Genomic DNA, 17,050 nt, shown 5'->3' with positions numbered 1-17,050 from the left:
GAGCAAGTCACCATGGATATCGCTCAAGCTTAAAGATTATTTGTCGAAGAAAGAGAGTCTACTGCAGCAATAATGTTGTAATCTGTAAATCTATTATTATGCAAAGATCCTATAGGAGCAAGTAACACTAGTAGTTATGAAATCGCCACAAGCAAGAAAGTTAGCCCTATTAACAAGGAGCTGACTTTGGGCGGTCTTTAATAATAGAACCAGTACCACATTTTTTTTTAAAGTGGTGACATATGCGCATCCGTTTTCAACTTATAGAGGTGAAATTTAAAATCATTCAATGTTAGGCTGAAGTGGAAAGGAGGCGCGTCCTTGGACCCAATGTAGGAGTGGGTTATAAAGATAGCGTGCTTGAAGATAACAATGACCACTTACATTTTATTTCTGATAGAGTGCCAATTGCAAGTCTTCCCAAGTTGTCAGAATGTGTTAGTAAGGAAGACTCAAATAAAAATAACAGCATTTGAATGTCACGGTGCATCAGTCATCAACCAGCTCCGATAAAGCCGGTCCTCAAAAAATAAAAAATAAATGCGCAAAGTGATCACACTCAAATCTCAAAATTGACTAGCACAAATACAAATAATGAATATATGAGACTTTATCATCTATCTTACCAATGCAGGAATGATAGTAAAAATTATGTATCAATTTGATAGAACAAAGACAGTGCCAAGTAAAGAGACAACCCTAGATGATTTTCCATATGCACATCTTTATACATGACACCACCTTGAGAGTCTACAAAACTATGTTGTTCACATAGATTGGGGAGGGATTTTGACTAAATTGATAAAGGAACTCATATGATGGTTTTGGCCAGATTTTTCTCCCATTTGGTCTCCAAATCAATCGATTTGGATAAAGGATGTTGCGGCAACGGAATGACACAAAATAAATAGGAGGAAATCTCGTCAAACTAAAGACCAATCTACTTATGATTCACCTAGCATGGTCAATAAGTTTGGCTACATACTTGGCCCCGATCGCAATATGTATGTTTAAGTAAGAGGGCTTTCATGCAAGTGGAATGGAGAACAACTAAGGATCCTTCATAATAGGCTTAAATATGGGAGAAGTTTTTTGTTATAACCCAGCCATGAGGGTGAACTCAATCCCATTGAGTTCGGTGCTTAGAGGTGGTTAGGAGCATTTATATTTTTTCACAGCTAGTTATCTATTTACTCTTTAGTTTATTTGCTTATTAGTTGCTATGCAGACCAGACCCAATGTTTGATGTATTTGCTTATGAGTCATTGCTTATATGGCTTACCCATTACTTAGATGGATTAGTTGTTGCTTATGCATATTAGTCGGATTTGAGCCTATTCGACTTGGCTAACTGAGTTAATTCAGTTCAACTTTGTCTTGTTGTTATCCATAATTTGTTGTGAGCTAAATCAGTTTGCTTCGAAAGAGAATCACGACACTTTCTTTGAGCATATATTTCTTTTTCACATATGCATAAAATCATATTTTAGACGCATAAGACTAACCCACCAAGACACCTCATTAGATACTAAATTGAAGGTCTTAAGCATCATGAGGGCTAGTTTGTTAGTGCAAGAATCTCAAAGGTCTAGCCTATTAAGATTTTTATGCTCAAACTCGGACTGAATTAGATGGTCGGACAAGTGAATTGCTCACTAAACCTGATTGATTTTGTTATCGAACTTGAAATGCAATTGAGCTAATAAAAATTGTAAAGGTTCATCAACCAATAAAATCATGCAAATAATTGATGTAATCAAACCTATATATTAGTTAAAAACAGCCAAATAATGGAATAAATACAATCGTATTGCTTCTGTAGATATATATTTTTTAGTTTTTCAAATTATTTAGAACTATATAAATATTCTAAATAAAATAGCAGGTCCATAATAAAAGATGACTCAGTGATCGAACCAGGTTATTAACCTACTAGCGACTCAATATCTAGTCGGATGAAACTGATTGAATGACTGAGTGACTCAATCTCTAATCAGATGCGGTCCAGTTCTGGTAACTCTAGTAATAATTGAAGAAAAACAAAATTTTCACAGCAGAAAATTACACGCTTATCATTTACGGCTGCCATCCGCATTAGCATTATGGAGGTGACGGTAAGTACGGTACGGATAGGTGAACTATGACTCCGCTCATTTTATGTTGTTGGTGAGACCGGTCATCTAACGGCAGTGACCGCAAGGCCGGGCGAAATAACCCAAGCGAACATATAAAGCGGAGTTCTGGACCCCTCCCCTTCCATCTCCTCCCTCATTTATCGAAATCCATTTCCAGATCTGAGTCTACGACACCCCAACGTTGATAGCAGAGGAAGAAGACGGAATAAGAGATCATGGCGAGCGATAGCGACGAGGACGAGCTCCTCCAGATCGCTTTAAGGGAGCAAGCTGAACGCGATCTCAGCTATCAGAAGCAACCGAAGGCCTCGAGGCCGGTCGTCAACCTCGTGCAACCCCCTCCTCCTCCGCCCTTCGTGACCAAGAACCAGCGTAACCCTAACCCTAATCCCAGGTCCAATCTCGCTCCCACCAATAAGAGGAATCCGATTAGGGGTAGCGTAGAGGATGACGACGACTCTGAGGTCGAATTGTTGAGCATTTCATCCGGGGATGAGGATTCGTCCAAGGATCTCGGGCCTCCGCAGATTAATCGGGCCCGAAAAGGGGATCGGAGGTCGTCGAGGGATGATGGTGATCTTGGATGGGACGGGGATGAGCCGGGGAGCTGGAAGAAGGTTGACGAAGCAGAGGTAATTCCTTATTCGTCATGGTAATTTGTTTCGTTTTTAGCCACAATTTTGCTAGTTCTTTAAACTATTCCAAGTAGGTAGATTTTTGTCAACTTCATTTCTATTTCATTGTCTTCCGAACTATAATTGTCTAGATTCTATAGCATGTATTCACAAGGATGAATACAAGAAATCACTTCTATTACTTCTCTGGTCCTCTTTCTGTTTTTTTTTTAATTTCTTACTATCTAGCTATTTCGTCATTTATCTAGGAGCTTTTTAAGAGAATGAATTTTCATACATAGTTGTGGGACATTTGTTGTGCTATTTTGGTGGAGCTTACTTCAGTATAAGTGATCTATTTCTGTATCCCCTTCCCGTCCAGCTTGCTCGTAGAGTTCGAGAAATGCGCGAGACAAAGGCAGCACCTGGTGCTCAAGTCCTTGAGCAAAAAGCAGCAGCTCTGGGTCGAAAGGGGCTGACCAATCTACAATCCTTACCAAGAGGAGTGGAAGTATTAGATCCACTAGGGCTAGGGTAATAATCTAGAACTGTTAACCTCTTTCTTTTTACCTGTCATATACATGGATCTTGTCGTTAATGCTTTCTCTAAAATTTGTTTGGGATATAGTTTCTCCTGCCCAATATTGCTTTTCTTGTCCAATTGCCTTTTTCTTTTGTTGGCAGCTACATATTTTTCCCTCTATTTGAATATTCAACCCTTGTAGTTCTGATTTGTTGCACTGCAAAAAGTGTCAAAATCTTACTGTATATCTCGACTATTGCTGCTTCTATTAGATTTGTATTGCATTTATCCCATTTTGTCCGGTCGCAGAGAAGTTAATCCACAAATATATGTTTTGAACTAGAATTATTTTGATGTTTTGACCTTCTGTTTGAGTTCTATGTCATATTTTTTTCGACAATAGAAGGTGGGATAACATATTTTCTTCCTTCAGAGGCAGTTATCATGATTGATGTAAAGTTGTTTGTGATGAATATATCACATAGTTTGTGTTAAAAATTGAATGATTCAACTACTCTCCTTTCTTTGTTTTAATAATCTCATTTTCTAGCAGGGTAATAGATAACAAATCCTTGAGACTAATTACTGAAGCTTCAGTGAGCTCTCCAATTTCACGAGAAAAGTCTGATATCCTGGATCCCAGTACTCGAGGTATATTTGATCAGTATTATATGCTTTCTTTCTTGTAGTTTCTAAAACTGAGATTTGTTGTTATCATTCAGCATGATGGTTTCATTGAACAAACCACCATTGACCGGCCTTCATCTCTGTTTTAGAGAGAAACATATAAAGGTGCATTTAGCTACAATTAGGGAATAAGGGAGGGCTAATTTGCAAATATTCCTCTCTTATGCAACAATCAAACAAGTCAACAACCAAACAAGTCCTTAACATGAAATTCTTTTGGATGTTTTGGCTACAAACGGATTTTAATGGAGGTGTAGGATGCCTTCAGTTTTAAACTCCTCATTTGTCTTTTTTTCCCATCTTTTACCAAGAGAAAATCAATTTCTTTATGATTTCTGAGTTTTTGTTGTCATTTCTCTTCCAGGATATCATTCTATTTGCTTGGAGTTTTTGAAATGACATTTTGTATGTTTCTTTTTGACCTTGCTGCATTGTAACTTTATCTCAATATTACTTGTAATTAGGTATTAAATATGCTAATATGATTAGAGACCTCGCAATAAGCAGAAGATACGCATTGTGATCTGATAGTCTTTCTTTTAACAGAAAATGATATATTATTTATTTATGGGCTGTTTTACTTTTAATTATTCAATTTCACTCTTGTGCTGTTGTCTAGATTAACATAGGTTCTTATATATACTTTTGCAGAAAAAGTAATGTATTCTTCCGCGGATTTTGATCCCAAGGTTTTTCTTTCACGTGTCCACCAAGAGACTAGTGCTGCAGACTTAGAATCAGGCGCCCTTACCTTGAAAGCTGATCTAAAAGGAAGGACTCAGCAGAAAAAGCAGCTAGTGAAAGAGAATTTTGATTGCTTTGTCTCTTGCAAAACCACGATCGATGGTATCTAATAGCTGATAGGAATTTATATGTTTCCTGGATATTTTTGTGCCTTCTGTTTCTATGTTTCTTGACTGCATATATAATATTAACTATTTACTTCCTCTAATTAGTGATGCTATCTGCAGATATTGAGTCGAAGTTGAGGCAAATAGAGGAAGATCCTGAAGGTGCAGGGACTGCTCACTTGCATGACGTCACAGAAAAAATCAGTGCTGTGGCAAACCGCGCCTTTCAACCTCTGTTTGAGCGGCAGGTTGAGGACCTAATGTTTAGTTTGTACTCTTTGTATACCTGAAGTTTGTAGTTCATTTATGGCTGCTTGAGTGTATTAAACTTGATAAATCAGATTCAAGCTGAGAAGATCAGATCAGTTCAAGGAATGCTTCAAAGGTTTCGAACATTATTCAATCTGCCTAGTGCAATTCGTGGAAATATCAGCAAAGGCGAATATGATCTAGCTGTTAGAGAATACCGAAAAGCAAAGTCAATTGTTCTTCCGTCTCATGTATGTTAATATTTTCTCTGAATATTTTAGTTCTAGCTACAGTACTATGCTCGTTGAGGTCTCGCATGGTAATTTGATAGCTTTTGGAATTTTGTGTCTGACATTTCAATGTAATTGACATTTAAGGCCAATGGTTATGCACATAAACTTAAAAATATGATACACATACAGTAAAATCTAATTCTGGAAGCATTTGAGTCTCTTCTAACGAAGGTCTGACTTAGCCACACACGATATATGTTAAAAGAATATACTAAGATCTGTATCTTTTCCAGCTCCTTTTTTTTTTAATCTTTGTTCAATTTATCTGTTTGTGAAAAGAAAATACTTAATATTTTTTTTCGTTTCCTGGCTGAAGTACTAAATTTCCCTGATTTCTTGTGGTATGGTATTCCTCTTAGGCATAAGTGGGCGGAAGGGATAGTCATAACATCGTTCTAGTACTTACATTTTGCTGTTAAGAGGATGGAAAAAACTACAAAAGTTTAGTTAGGAATGCATGGTGCTTTGTTGTCATCATCAATAAGCATGACAAAAAACTGGGTCTATAGCAAGCTTATACTGATTACAACATTTCAAAGTATTAGATATTTAGATCTTGATAATGTCTGTTTAGAAAATATATTTACCAACAAAAGATCTAAAAATACTGCCATATTTTGTCGAAACTTAAGAATGAAGCCTTTTGTATTTCAAAAAGATCTATCCTCTCAAGCATGATGTAATTTTTGTTTTGGGTTTCTCTTCTTCAGGTGTGATTTGTTTATTTCATTCCTTTTGGAATTCAGGAAACGATGTACAATGTTGTGGAGTAATAGCTGAAGTCAATATTTGATCATATAACCTTCCGTTGATTTTAGTTTTCATTAGTAAATTTTTCATCTTATGCTTTACAGCATTCTTGCATTCTGATTGGAACAAGTGTGCTCATTATCCAAAAATCTTGTTCCAATATGTATTCAGTTTAACTACATTGTGTCAAACCACTTGTAGGTGGGAATATTGAAACGCGTTCTTGAGGAGGTGGAAAAAGTGATGCAGGAGTTTAGGGGCATGCTTTATAAATCAATGGAGGATCCACAGCTTGACTTAGCGGATGTAAGTTAATTCTTCCATTCTACTTTCATAAGAGCAATATATTCAACATGAAATGAGAACATGAGGGCGTTTAATTTATGCTCATTTAATAAAAGTCAAGTCTCAAGATGCAATGATGCCATATAAACACTAGCTTTAAAAATCTGAGTTGCAGTCCTTAGAGCCAAGGATTTGGTACTAATATATGTATTGTCTATCACTAGAAAAAGGATTAATGATGATTAATGATTAATGAGAAATTTTTTGTACGTAACAAAGATGATTAATGATGGCCATTTTCTCATTTTGTCTAATTCTTACTTTTCTTTTTTTTTGACCTTTTTATATGTCCCTCTCTCAATTTAATGTGGAATCAGTTTTAGATCTTTTATGTCCATTTGTTTGCCAAACAAAGATCAGGTAATTGGGAAGAAATATTTTCGCCACCGTTATCTAAACTGCACTATAGATATGTACTTTTTGTATCACTTCACTTTATGTTGTTTTCTACATGTATTGATGTATATGTACCGCTGGTTTTCAAGTTGTAAGTTAAAATTACAAGTACTTATCTAAGGTCATATGACACTCTCCTAATAGTTTTGCTGCTCGCCATTGACCTCATCATCGAGCTTATCGTCGCTTGAACTTGTACCCCCGTCGGGTGTCCTAGCCTCCCTGTGTGTGTGTGTATATTCCTCCCTCCCTCGGGCTAGGGCTCCCGACTGGGGTGCGAGCTTGGGCAATGGAGCGAGTGGCGACGACGACGGCAAATATGAGTAGTCCCATATATTTTTCTCTCCCTCTCTTAAGGCGTGGATGGCAAGTGCCGCAGCACGTGCCTTGCTGGCCGATGGTTGGCACATTCCGTACCTGTGGCACGGCCATTGTTGGTCAAAAGCATAGGGGATATCAAAATGGCGAGTCTTGTCAAATGTTTATGGAAGAAACAACACAATGGAGTTTTGGCTAGTTAACAATTAAAACAGTCGTATACTAGGCTTGCCCACTGCTATGTCATGGCTCCATAGTGCTTCCTCGAGTTAAGGATATGCTACAATTTCTAGGGTAATCTGACATTAATTAATTTTTTCCATCTGATTATTGTAGCATAGACAAACAGCAGTCATTATCTTGTCTTAGTTTTTCGTGTGTTTTCTTGATCGGGGTATTGTGAAAGGAATTGTTTTAACAACTATTCCAAGTATCTCTGTTTTTTTCACTATATTTCATGCTTGCTTATTCTTTACCCCTCATCCTCTCATGATCTACATGTTGAGGTTTTTATAAAAGCATACATTTAACTAGTATCTTGTGCTTCTTTCAGCTTGAGAACATTGTTAGGCTGCTATTAGAGTTGGAGCCTGATTCAGATCCTGTGTGGCGTTATCTCAATATCCAGGTATGTTTCCAAGAGCTGCTCAAATTCCATGTATCCCAAGGTAACATTGATTTAGAGTGCAAAGGTATTATATCTTCATATTTTCATCAGAATCGCAGGATTCGAGGTTTGTTTGAAAAGTGCACCTTGGATCATGAGGCACGGATGGAAGTGCTGCAAAACCAGATCAGAGAGAAAGTGCAGTCTGATGCAAGATGGAGGCAACTCCAGAAAGATTCAAATAGATTGGTAAATGCTTTAGCATTGTGGTGTCAACATTCTAGTGAGTTAATTGACTACAAATGTTTGATATGTCGATTTGGCCAGTAAGAGTACTGTGTAGTGATTTATTATTCTTTTCAAAGATATTGTTAAATCAATATGGTGATTACTACTAAAGGAAGAAGAGAGGTTTGTGAATTGTTAGTCTAAGCATGAAAATGCATGATTGATTAACATTTACGTTATGATGGAAAATATTTCACTTTTACACATTAAATTTATATAATAAGCAAAAGTAAGGTGGTTTCTATTGTTCTTTCTGCTACGCCATTACAATATGTTGACATGCTGAGTGTGCTTTGTATTTTATCCAGTTAGAAGTTGATTCGTCCTTAGGTGAAGTTCTTGAAGTGGATTCACAACCTGAAAATTTCATGGTTGAGGAAGTGGATGCATTAAGAGGAAGCTATATACGCAGGTTAACAGCTGTACTTATCCAGTATATACCAGCATTCTGGAGATTAGCTTTATCAGTGTTCAGTGGAAAGTTTGCAAAGGTATGACTTTTCCAGAATTAGTGAAAGTGATATATTGCTTTTGTGAATTAGTTTGAGGGAAAGTAATTGTGAAAACCACAACCTGCTGACTAACACTGGATGACCTTTTCCTTCTTCCTTATGCTTTTAATTGGCAAGCTGGGATAGTTTAGTTTCATCAATGTAAATGTTGAGATGCACAATTGGAAGCTTAATCTTATTAATTGATTAATTTACACGGAGCAATTAGAAATGTATTTGAGGATTAGATGATTAATATCTAGTACTTCTTCAAGATGAAGTAGGTCATTTATTTTTCATCCTCTTTTGAGAAATATTTTATAGAACTTTATTATTGGCATCATTTGATTGTTTTTTCTTTTTTCCATTGTATTGAAATGGCTCTGAATCTTCCTTATGACTATGAGATGGATGCCACAAATGGGTAAAACAAAAAATCACCTATGTCATTTTATTTTCACATTCTGTTATCATCAGTATGCATTTTCTATAGGTTTATTTGGAAAGCAACATCTATTCTATTAAATTTTGCATTTGTGAGAATTCCTGATGTTGATATTACTTGCAAATTTGAAACCTGTACATATTGTTTAAAGGAACTAGAAATATATTGGAGGGATATGGAATATCATTCAGATCTAGCATCTTTTAAGCTTCTTGCCAAATAGAGATCTGTCAATATTTTTTCTGGTCCTACAGTAGAAGAGATCTTTCATTACTCCCCTTATACCCAAAGGCAACTTAATCTGCTATTTGAATCTACCATATGCAATTTCATATGTGTCAATCCAATTTCTCTTCTATTTCTTGTCATTTTTTACTAATTTACAATATCTCAGCCTATTGTTTGGATGAGAATGGACCAAGCCTTTTTCTTTTCCTTTTGTGAATTGACATGGCAACTTCTCGTATGTTTCTACAATTTATTCTTTCCAATCAGTTTAGTGCTGAATCCTTGTGGAAGGTGGAAGGTTTTTCATAAGGCTTAAATTCTCTCTAGAAGATATCAAAGAGGGAGGCCAAATTCAGGGAGTTCTCAAGGAATAAATTTTTGGCAGTGAAATCACCACAGTCCATGACCAAATTTGTTGTGCTCCTTAATTCCTCCGGTTCACAATTTTTACTGGATAGAACCCAAGGGCTTTTAAAAGTTCTGACGCTCATTCCATCATTCTGTTATGCTAGTTATGAAAGGATATTGACTAATGTGCTCTTCAAATATCACCTGCTTAATTAATTTGTGTTCATGTATGGAGAAAAGAACCATATTCAGCGACATACCTATAACAGAACTTTGTGAATCATAATGTAGGACAAATTTAACTGTATAGTGGGTCTGATATACTGAAAAGTGCAAAGAAGATTCAAATTCAATTGCTTACTGGTATAAATATATCTTAAGTCACTTCTCTCTTTTTTAAGTATCTCTGAGAATTTCTAGTTTTTGCAGGCCACTACTGGAAATGTGCTCCTTGATTCTGAAACAAATGCAAAACCCTCTGCAAATAAGAATGAGGATAAAGTTGGTGAAGCGAGATACTCGAGTCATTCTCTTGAAGAAGTTGCAAATATGGTTCATGGTACTATATCTGCATACCAGGTCAAGGTATAGGAAGAACTTTTTTATTAGCTCACTTTACTGTTAGATGTTCTCAATGTAACCTCTTTATTTTTCATTTCTATTTTAAGCAAGTGTTTGTTTTTTTCTCGCCACTTTAAGATGCTCCCTTCCTAGTCTAATAACTGTTCTACACCATTATTCTGAAACTGCTTTAGCATTGAATTCCTGGGAAGATATTAATATTAAATATTCCTAGGAAGATATTGATGCTGAAGTTTCTACTCCAATGACAGGTCCAGAATACATTTCGTGATTTTGAAGAACTGAACATTCTTGGCCCATACATGAGTAATGCGATAAGAGAAATAGCTAAAGCATGTCATGCTTTTGAAGGAAAAGATTCTGCTCCTCCAACTGCTGGTACTTGTTACTATCTCATAAAAGCTTGAGTGATGCACAAAGCAAGTTCTGCTATATATTTAATTTATTTTATTATTTTATCAGTTAAAACTTTGAGCAACCTTCACTTTGAAGTGACAAAGTTTTACATACTACGCCTTTGCTCATGGATGCGAGCAACAACGAAGGAAATAACCAAAGATGAAATGTGGATTACTTTGTCCACTCTGGAGAGGAACAAGTCGCCATATGCAATTTCTTACTTGCCCTTGGCATTTCGAGAAATGACAATTTCAGCTATGGATCGGATTGATCTGTAAGTCCATGCGTCTTTTCCTGGGGCTTCATATTCTACCTAGCTTCATATTCTACCTATCTTTTCTTTTCTTATTTCGGCTTCGTTAAATGTCCAACTCCTTTATATTTTGCCACTTATTTGTAAATTGTTGCAGTGCCACCTGTCTTTTGAAACTAATAGCTTGCACTACTATAGTATCTTGCTCAGGGATGCCTCATGTTCTGTTGTCATTTTTCAAAGGGAACAGTAAACCTGACAAAGAAAAGGAGGCAGGACAACCTTTGGTGTAGTTGTGTAATATGTCCAATGAACTTGACTATATATCATCTATAACACTGGTATATGATAGGAACTTGTTTTTACTCACTGCACATCTTCATGATTGAAAAACATTATGTAATTTGAAGAGAAAGCTTCGTAACATCACTACCCTGAAAGGATCCTATATTTCATGTCTAGGCTGTATGATGATTTAGTATTAAATTATATCTATTTGAGGAATATATGTTGCAACTTGCACGTGCCGATCATTTAACGGTTTATCTTGTCTTTTAAACTTTAATTTTTTTATTTTAAATGATATATAATTCATTGTAGTTAATGAATGATCTATTCAATCTATTTGTAAATAAAAATTATGCTTGAAATTTTGACTTAAAGTTTAAACTATTTCCAGTCTACTATTCTTATTAGAAGTCAATATAACACACGTTCCAGAAAGAGTGCTGATTGATACATCTTTTGGACTGAAGAAAAAGAACGCATCACTTAATTCTATGGCTTCTAAATTTCTTTCTTATATTTAAGGTTCTTCTGTCTTTGTTTCAGTATGATTCAGGATCTGAGGAATGAAGCAACTAAGTCGTTCGATATTCCTGAACAATTTCATGAAATTCAAGAATCAGTTAGACTTGCATTTCTCAACTGTTTCCTGGACTTTGCAGGTAAAGCTGGAATGGTAATCTAACAGCTTATTGACTATGTTCTCTTGCATAAGATTTGTGATCATTATCATAAACATTGTTTTCAATCTGTGCAAGTGAATCAGGTTATCTTGAGCGGTTTGGAGGTGGTCTATCTCAGACTAGATCAAACAAAGAGAATAACCGCTTACAAAATGGATATACAAATGGTGTTGATGGAGAGCTATCTTCTCTCCCAGGAGGTTCTGCTGTTGATTCACATAAAAAGTTATTAATCGTTCTAAGTAACATTGGGTTCTGCAAAAATGAGCTTTCACATGGATTGTACGACAAGTACAAACATATATGGCTGCAGTACAGGTATGCTACATGTATATTTGTCTTTCATTAATATAAATTTCCTGTGACTATTGATTCTTCTCAAATTTTTTCCTTGCTAAAAGCCTTAAACATTAGGTTGCCATTCATTCTGTAAATTTTTCTAATTCTCCCCTATGAGCTGACACATTCAAAGTTTGACTGGCTAATCAGGTCATATATATTGAATATCATGGGCTTAAGGGAGAAAAAAAATATTATACTGAATTACTTATTGCAACTTTGTCAAATGGTCTATTTTCCTTTGATTCAAAACTCCTCTTGTTGCAGTGTTGCTTTCTAGTATGTCTTCTCATCATTTCCCTGTTTTACACTTTTCCCTGTTGCAGGGATAACGATGAACAGAAGTCTGATATAAGAGACTTGGTGACATCTTTTTCAGCTCTAGAAGAGAAAGTTCTTGAACAATACACCTACTCAAAGGTATGAGAGATGAACATCCATGAAATATATGATAGTGTTCAAATATGTTAATGTTTTTATTTTTTTGGGGGGAACATGCTTTGGTCTTGTTGCGCCATGCTATGAAGTATGAATCAAATCTTAGAGATTGTTCCACTAAAGTTACTGTTGCATTATGAAATATACATACATTTGCTTATTTATATAAGCTGTAGTGTCTTGGAGAACAAAAATTAAGTGAAATTTAGAACTTCATAATTCTGCAGTTATATTTACTTGCAACATGATAATCTGTTTGTTGGTCCCTATTCTAAATTTCTTCATTTACCTTCTTATTTGGAATCTGCTAACTGAAGGATGAATTATTCAACAGCATGTCATTGTGTAGCCTTCAGAAATGCATTGGAAGGTGGAAGGTGCAACCGAAAAAATTCACATGTCTTGTTGTCACATTACTTCTCAAATGAAAACAAGCATTTCCACATGACACTCTAATTGTAATTTTGTGATGGGCACTTGTGTGTACATGACTTTTAGGGAGGTCAAAGCATGATCCTGAGTCTGAGAGTTGAAAATACTCTGTTGCTTTGTTTTCTGTTTCATATCCTTTATAAGCTAGAGATTCGAATAATGTTGCAAGAACTATACTGTTTTTTATTGAGCCTACAATATTGGTGTTGCAGAATTGCTTAGTGGTTACTATATTTGCAATGTTGTGCATAGAACTCTTTGAAGGTTGTGCCTTGGGCTTTTCCATGACTTTCTTATTGGAAATTATATATTCTTTTTCAAATATTTTAACGTTATTGGCTTTCTGTACTCTTAGCTGACACTGTGCTCTCTGCTTATAGTCAAATTTGATCAGGAATGCTGCTTTGAATTATCTGCTGGATTCTGGGATCCAGTGGGGAGGAGCACCTGCAGTGAAGGTAAAAGAGTTAAAAAAAAGGAAAGATTGTAAGGATATGGTAGATGGCTTTTTTATGAACTGGTACTTGCTTAAGAAAAGCTGTTTTATTTCAGTAATAACATTGGTGCTCTTTTTTGTAGGGTATCCGAGATGCAACTATTGATTTACTGCACATTATAGTAGCTGTGCATGCGGAGGTTTGTTAATGGTCTTCATGTGCTCTAACAATCTCTTATTTTGATATATATGATTTCAAGATTTCCAACAGTTCCAAAGTGGTTCATATTTGAGAATAGGCTTGTTAGGCCAGAGTAGCGAGCTGCTTATTCTGCTGACTGGATGCTCTTGAATCTTGATTGTCGAGTCATATTACATGGTTTTGACTCTTAATTGTTCTTGGTTTTGCACTTACTTTTCTTCGATAGCTGAAATTTCTTGATTGTATTGTAAGAGGGTAATGTGCATGATGTGTTACTTATCTCTGGCTTGTCATTTACACTTTTTTGATTTAGTTCAAAATGGTTGGTAATCTGTTATTAATGAATTTTAAACTTATGCTCATAATTTCTATGTGATTGTTCATTGGTGACTTCAGTGTTGAATCTGTGGATAATACCAAAATAATTGGGTTTAGAAGCTCACAGTTGTTTAATCTCATTTTGGTAGTCTGTCTACTAATTCTTGCTTTCTTTTCTTTGTGAACAATGTCTTTTCCATGACTCGTCATCTTTCTTATGTTTGCACCAAGTCTAATACTTATTTGAGGACTCTAAAATGGTACATGAAGCTGTTACAATCTTGATCATCACCTCAGTTTGAACATCTCTAAGCATGATACTTTCTTGTTGCAGGTCTACTCTGGTGCTAAGCCTTTGCTGGAGAAGACAATGGGAATTCTTGTAGAAGGCCTGATTGACACTTTTCTTAGCCTTTTCCATGAAAACAAAACCAAGGATCTGAGATTGCTGGATACTAATGGTTTCTGTCAGCTTATGCTCGAGGTGTGCACCCTCAATACTCTTTTCACTATGATTGTTGCTTGATATAAAACTCAGTGATGATTTGCCCAATAATCAGTTTTGAGATTGATCTTTTGTCCACCTTGCAGCTTGAATATTTTGAAACAGTTTTGCACACATATTTCTCAGCCGATGCACATGAAGCTTTGAAGTCTTTGCAAGGACTTTTGTTAGAAAAGGCCTGTGAGAGTACAACAGAGTTGGCTGAGAATCCAGGGCACCGCAGGCGAGCAACTCGTGGCAGTGAAGATGCTATGACAGATGATAGGCATCAAGGATCATCTATTTCACCAGATGATTTGCTTGTAAGATCTTTTCTAGTCATGAAGTCACTTAAACAATTTTTCTATATCATATTTTCCATGGGATGATTTAATGGAGGTTCTCGTTCCATATTTCTCAGCTATGATTTCTTTCCCGTGATGGTTGTGGTTGTTGACATCCAGAATTATATTATGTATAGACAGCTTTTGATTGCTTCATCAAAATCAAAGTTGCTTGCTGGTGGATAACCTATAGATTTAGCTGTAGGATTTTGATATATGTATGTGGCCACAGCATCTTTCTGTTGCCCAAGGTTCCTTCATAATTGTGTGCTTGTACTGTTTTGCACTAGAGTTCTTCGATAGCTGATACTGAGTTGGACACATTATTTTATTTATGTAAGCTATTTCATTTTCTTGGATCTTGTGATGCATGTGTGCATTATAATTGATCATCAGTGATATTTTTCCAGGCACTTACACAGCAATATAGCAACGATCTGCTTGAGGGGGAGTTGGAAAGAACTCGCTTGAACATAGCATGTTTCATGGAATCATCACTTCAGCCAACTTCTGTACCTGTGGTGTCGAAACCTGTTTACTCTTCGATCCAGGGTCCTGTTTCCTCCCCAAGCTTCAGGAGGCAGCAGACTTCTGTTAGTTCTCCAGCAATATCTCGAAGACGCCGATGATTTGATGGGACTAGAAAAGAGTTTGGTCATCTTCATGCTTCTGTTATTATTATTGTTACTATTTTTATTTTTCTTTTGGCTTCTTTTGATGGTGTAGTTGTAACTGTTGTTTTGTTGTCCTGTATATTCAGTGAATTTTGGGCGATTCTTTGGGTGGTGTAAGATGTTCATTTGGTTGAGCAATGCTCACATCAGCCTTTTACTTGTATATTTTTTGTGATGTAAAATCCAGTGTTGTTAAATTTGGAATATCTTTTAGATCTTGGGGAACATCTCTCTGTAGTTGTACTTGCTCACAGTTATGGAAAACATAAATCATTTCAGTAACAGTTTGCTATCGTTTGGCAGCAAGGTTGCATTATTTGTACTCTTATCGATCTCTCATACCGTGGTAGTAACTACAAAACGATAGTGTAAGACGTGCGTAAATAATTGTTTAAGAGTAAAAGAAAAGCACAGTTGTCTGTTGAGATGTCAAAGGATGTAACTTATATCTCACCTGGCGAACTCTAAGATATTCTTGTATTTTTTATTTTGAGAAGATGTGGGATGTATTTCTTCTAGAGCTTGCAAGTCCCAAATTGCCCTTTCCAGTCGGATTTTCGTACTGGTTTGGTGCTCATTTTGGGCCCTCACCTTTATTTGTTTATTTTTCCTTTTCTTTCGGTTTTTTTTATCACATATTCCCACTCATCAAAGAGCCAAAAGAAGCTCTACAACTATGGAGGTTAAATAAATGTTCCCTTCTATTTCTTTAAAGAAATTGCTGTGCATAAAATCCCACTAATATTGACAAATAAGTGTCGTCATTGCGTCAAATCAGTATCACATTATTAGGCTCCATATTTTTTTAAGTCAAATAGTTAATCAACTTGCTTCTTCATCTAACCATTGAACTCTAGTGGGCCTCATTGATCCTTTTCACGTCTTCAATTAATCCAGCATCACTAGTATAATCTACATTAATTCAAGTACAAATCAAATAAGGCCCACATACCCCAAGTGTTCAATAAAGCACAAAGCTCGTCCTGCTGAGTTCATTTTAAGAGCTCAATAAGTGAGAACATTACCTCTATCCAGATCGCAACGGTATCAAGCATTCTAGCCGTTTGGATAATTTTGTTATAGAGGTAGAAATGAATCACCAGCAAACACATTTTTAAGGAATTAAGTGATCTCCCAACTTCACTGAGTATTTGCCAACTTACTTTTAAAAAGAATCAGCTAGTTGTTGTTCTAACGAATCTTTAGTTTTAGTTAAAAATTATGATGCCGACTTAGTTGATGATGCTATTGCCTCTTAAATGATTGAACAGATGACATCACGCTCTAGCTGGGAGCCTCTAGTTCTTACAAGTTGGGTATTTGTGTAAGACTTGTGGGTGTCTAGCTTATATTATTTCTTCTTTTCTGCTCTCTTATAATATGGTGGCAATACCTATTATACAATTCTCTCTACAACATAATCGAATTTATTTCTGAGAGATGTAACAAAGTAGATCAGGTGCTTCAACATAATAATATATTTATAGGCCTCCAATGTGGAATATTTTTCTAAGATCTTTTCTCTTTCCTTAAAAACTTTATATAGAGTCAGGCAAAAAAAACTTGCTTTTGTTCGTCATCAAATTGTTTACCTGATTGGTCGCGTGGCCCCA

At 35.9% G+C, this 17,050-nt stretch overlaps 1 protein-coding gene across 1 annotated transcript; it reads left to right on the top strand.

The window, feature by feature from the left end:
- Positions 1–2,197: 2,197 nt before the first annotated feature.
- LOC140802030 (exocyst complex component SEC5B-like) lies at positions 2,198–15,719 on the top strand. The gene is made up of 21 exons (XM_073157439.1): positions 2,198–2,767; positions 3,132–3,283; positions 3,826–3,923; positions 4,611–4,805; positions 4,931–5,058; positions 5,152–5,310; positions 6,304–6,408; positions 7,715–7,789; positions 7,880–8,017; positions 8,365–8,547; positions 9,998–10,153; positions 10,402–10,528; positions 10,613–10,823; positions 11,634–11,749; positions 11,854–12,088; positions 12,436–12,529; positions 13,360–13,437; positions 13,559–13,615; positions 14,270–14,419; positions 14,527–14,742; positions 15,174–15,719. Exons 1-21 carry the CDS (start codon positions 2,351–2,353, stop codon positions 15,390–15,392), a joined length of 3,309 nt encoding a protein of 1,102 aa, XP_073013540.1. The 5' UTR covers positions 2,198–2,350; the 3' UTR covers positions 15,393–15,719.
- The last annotated feature ends 1,331 nt before the right edge of the window (positions 15,720–17,050 follow it).

This window comes from Typha latifolia, chromosome 15, assembly GCF_019914945.1.
Source record: "Typha latifolia isolate L0001 chromosome 15, TyphaL0001v2, whole genome shotgun sequence".
Classification (NCBI taxonomy): domain Eukaryota; kingdom Viridiplantae; phylum Streptophyta; class Magnoliopsida; order Poales; family Typhaceae; genus Typha; species Typha latifolia.
Note: the sequence above shows the minus strand (reverse complement) of the source record. Positions and strands in the feature narration are given on the sequence as shown.

Bases quoted from the DNA above. Each gene is read 5' to 3' on its own strand.
- LOC140802030 (XM_073157439.1), top strand. From the start codon at position 2,351: ATGGCGAGCGATAGCGACGAGGACGAGCTCCTCCAGATCGCTTTAAGG. The intron at 7,790-7,879 runs GTATGTTTCCAA...TATTTTCATCAG, and splicing joins GGCGTTATCTCAATATCCAG to AATCGCAGGATTCGAGGTTT. The intron at 13,616-14,269 runs GTTTGTTAATGG...TTCTTGTTGCAG, and splicing joins TAGTAGCTGTGCATGCGGAG to GTCTACTCTGGTGCTAAGCC.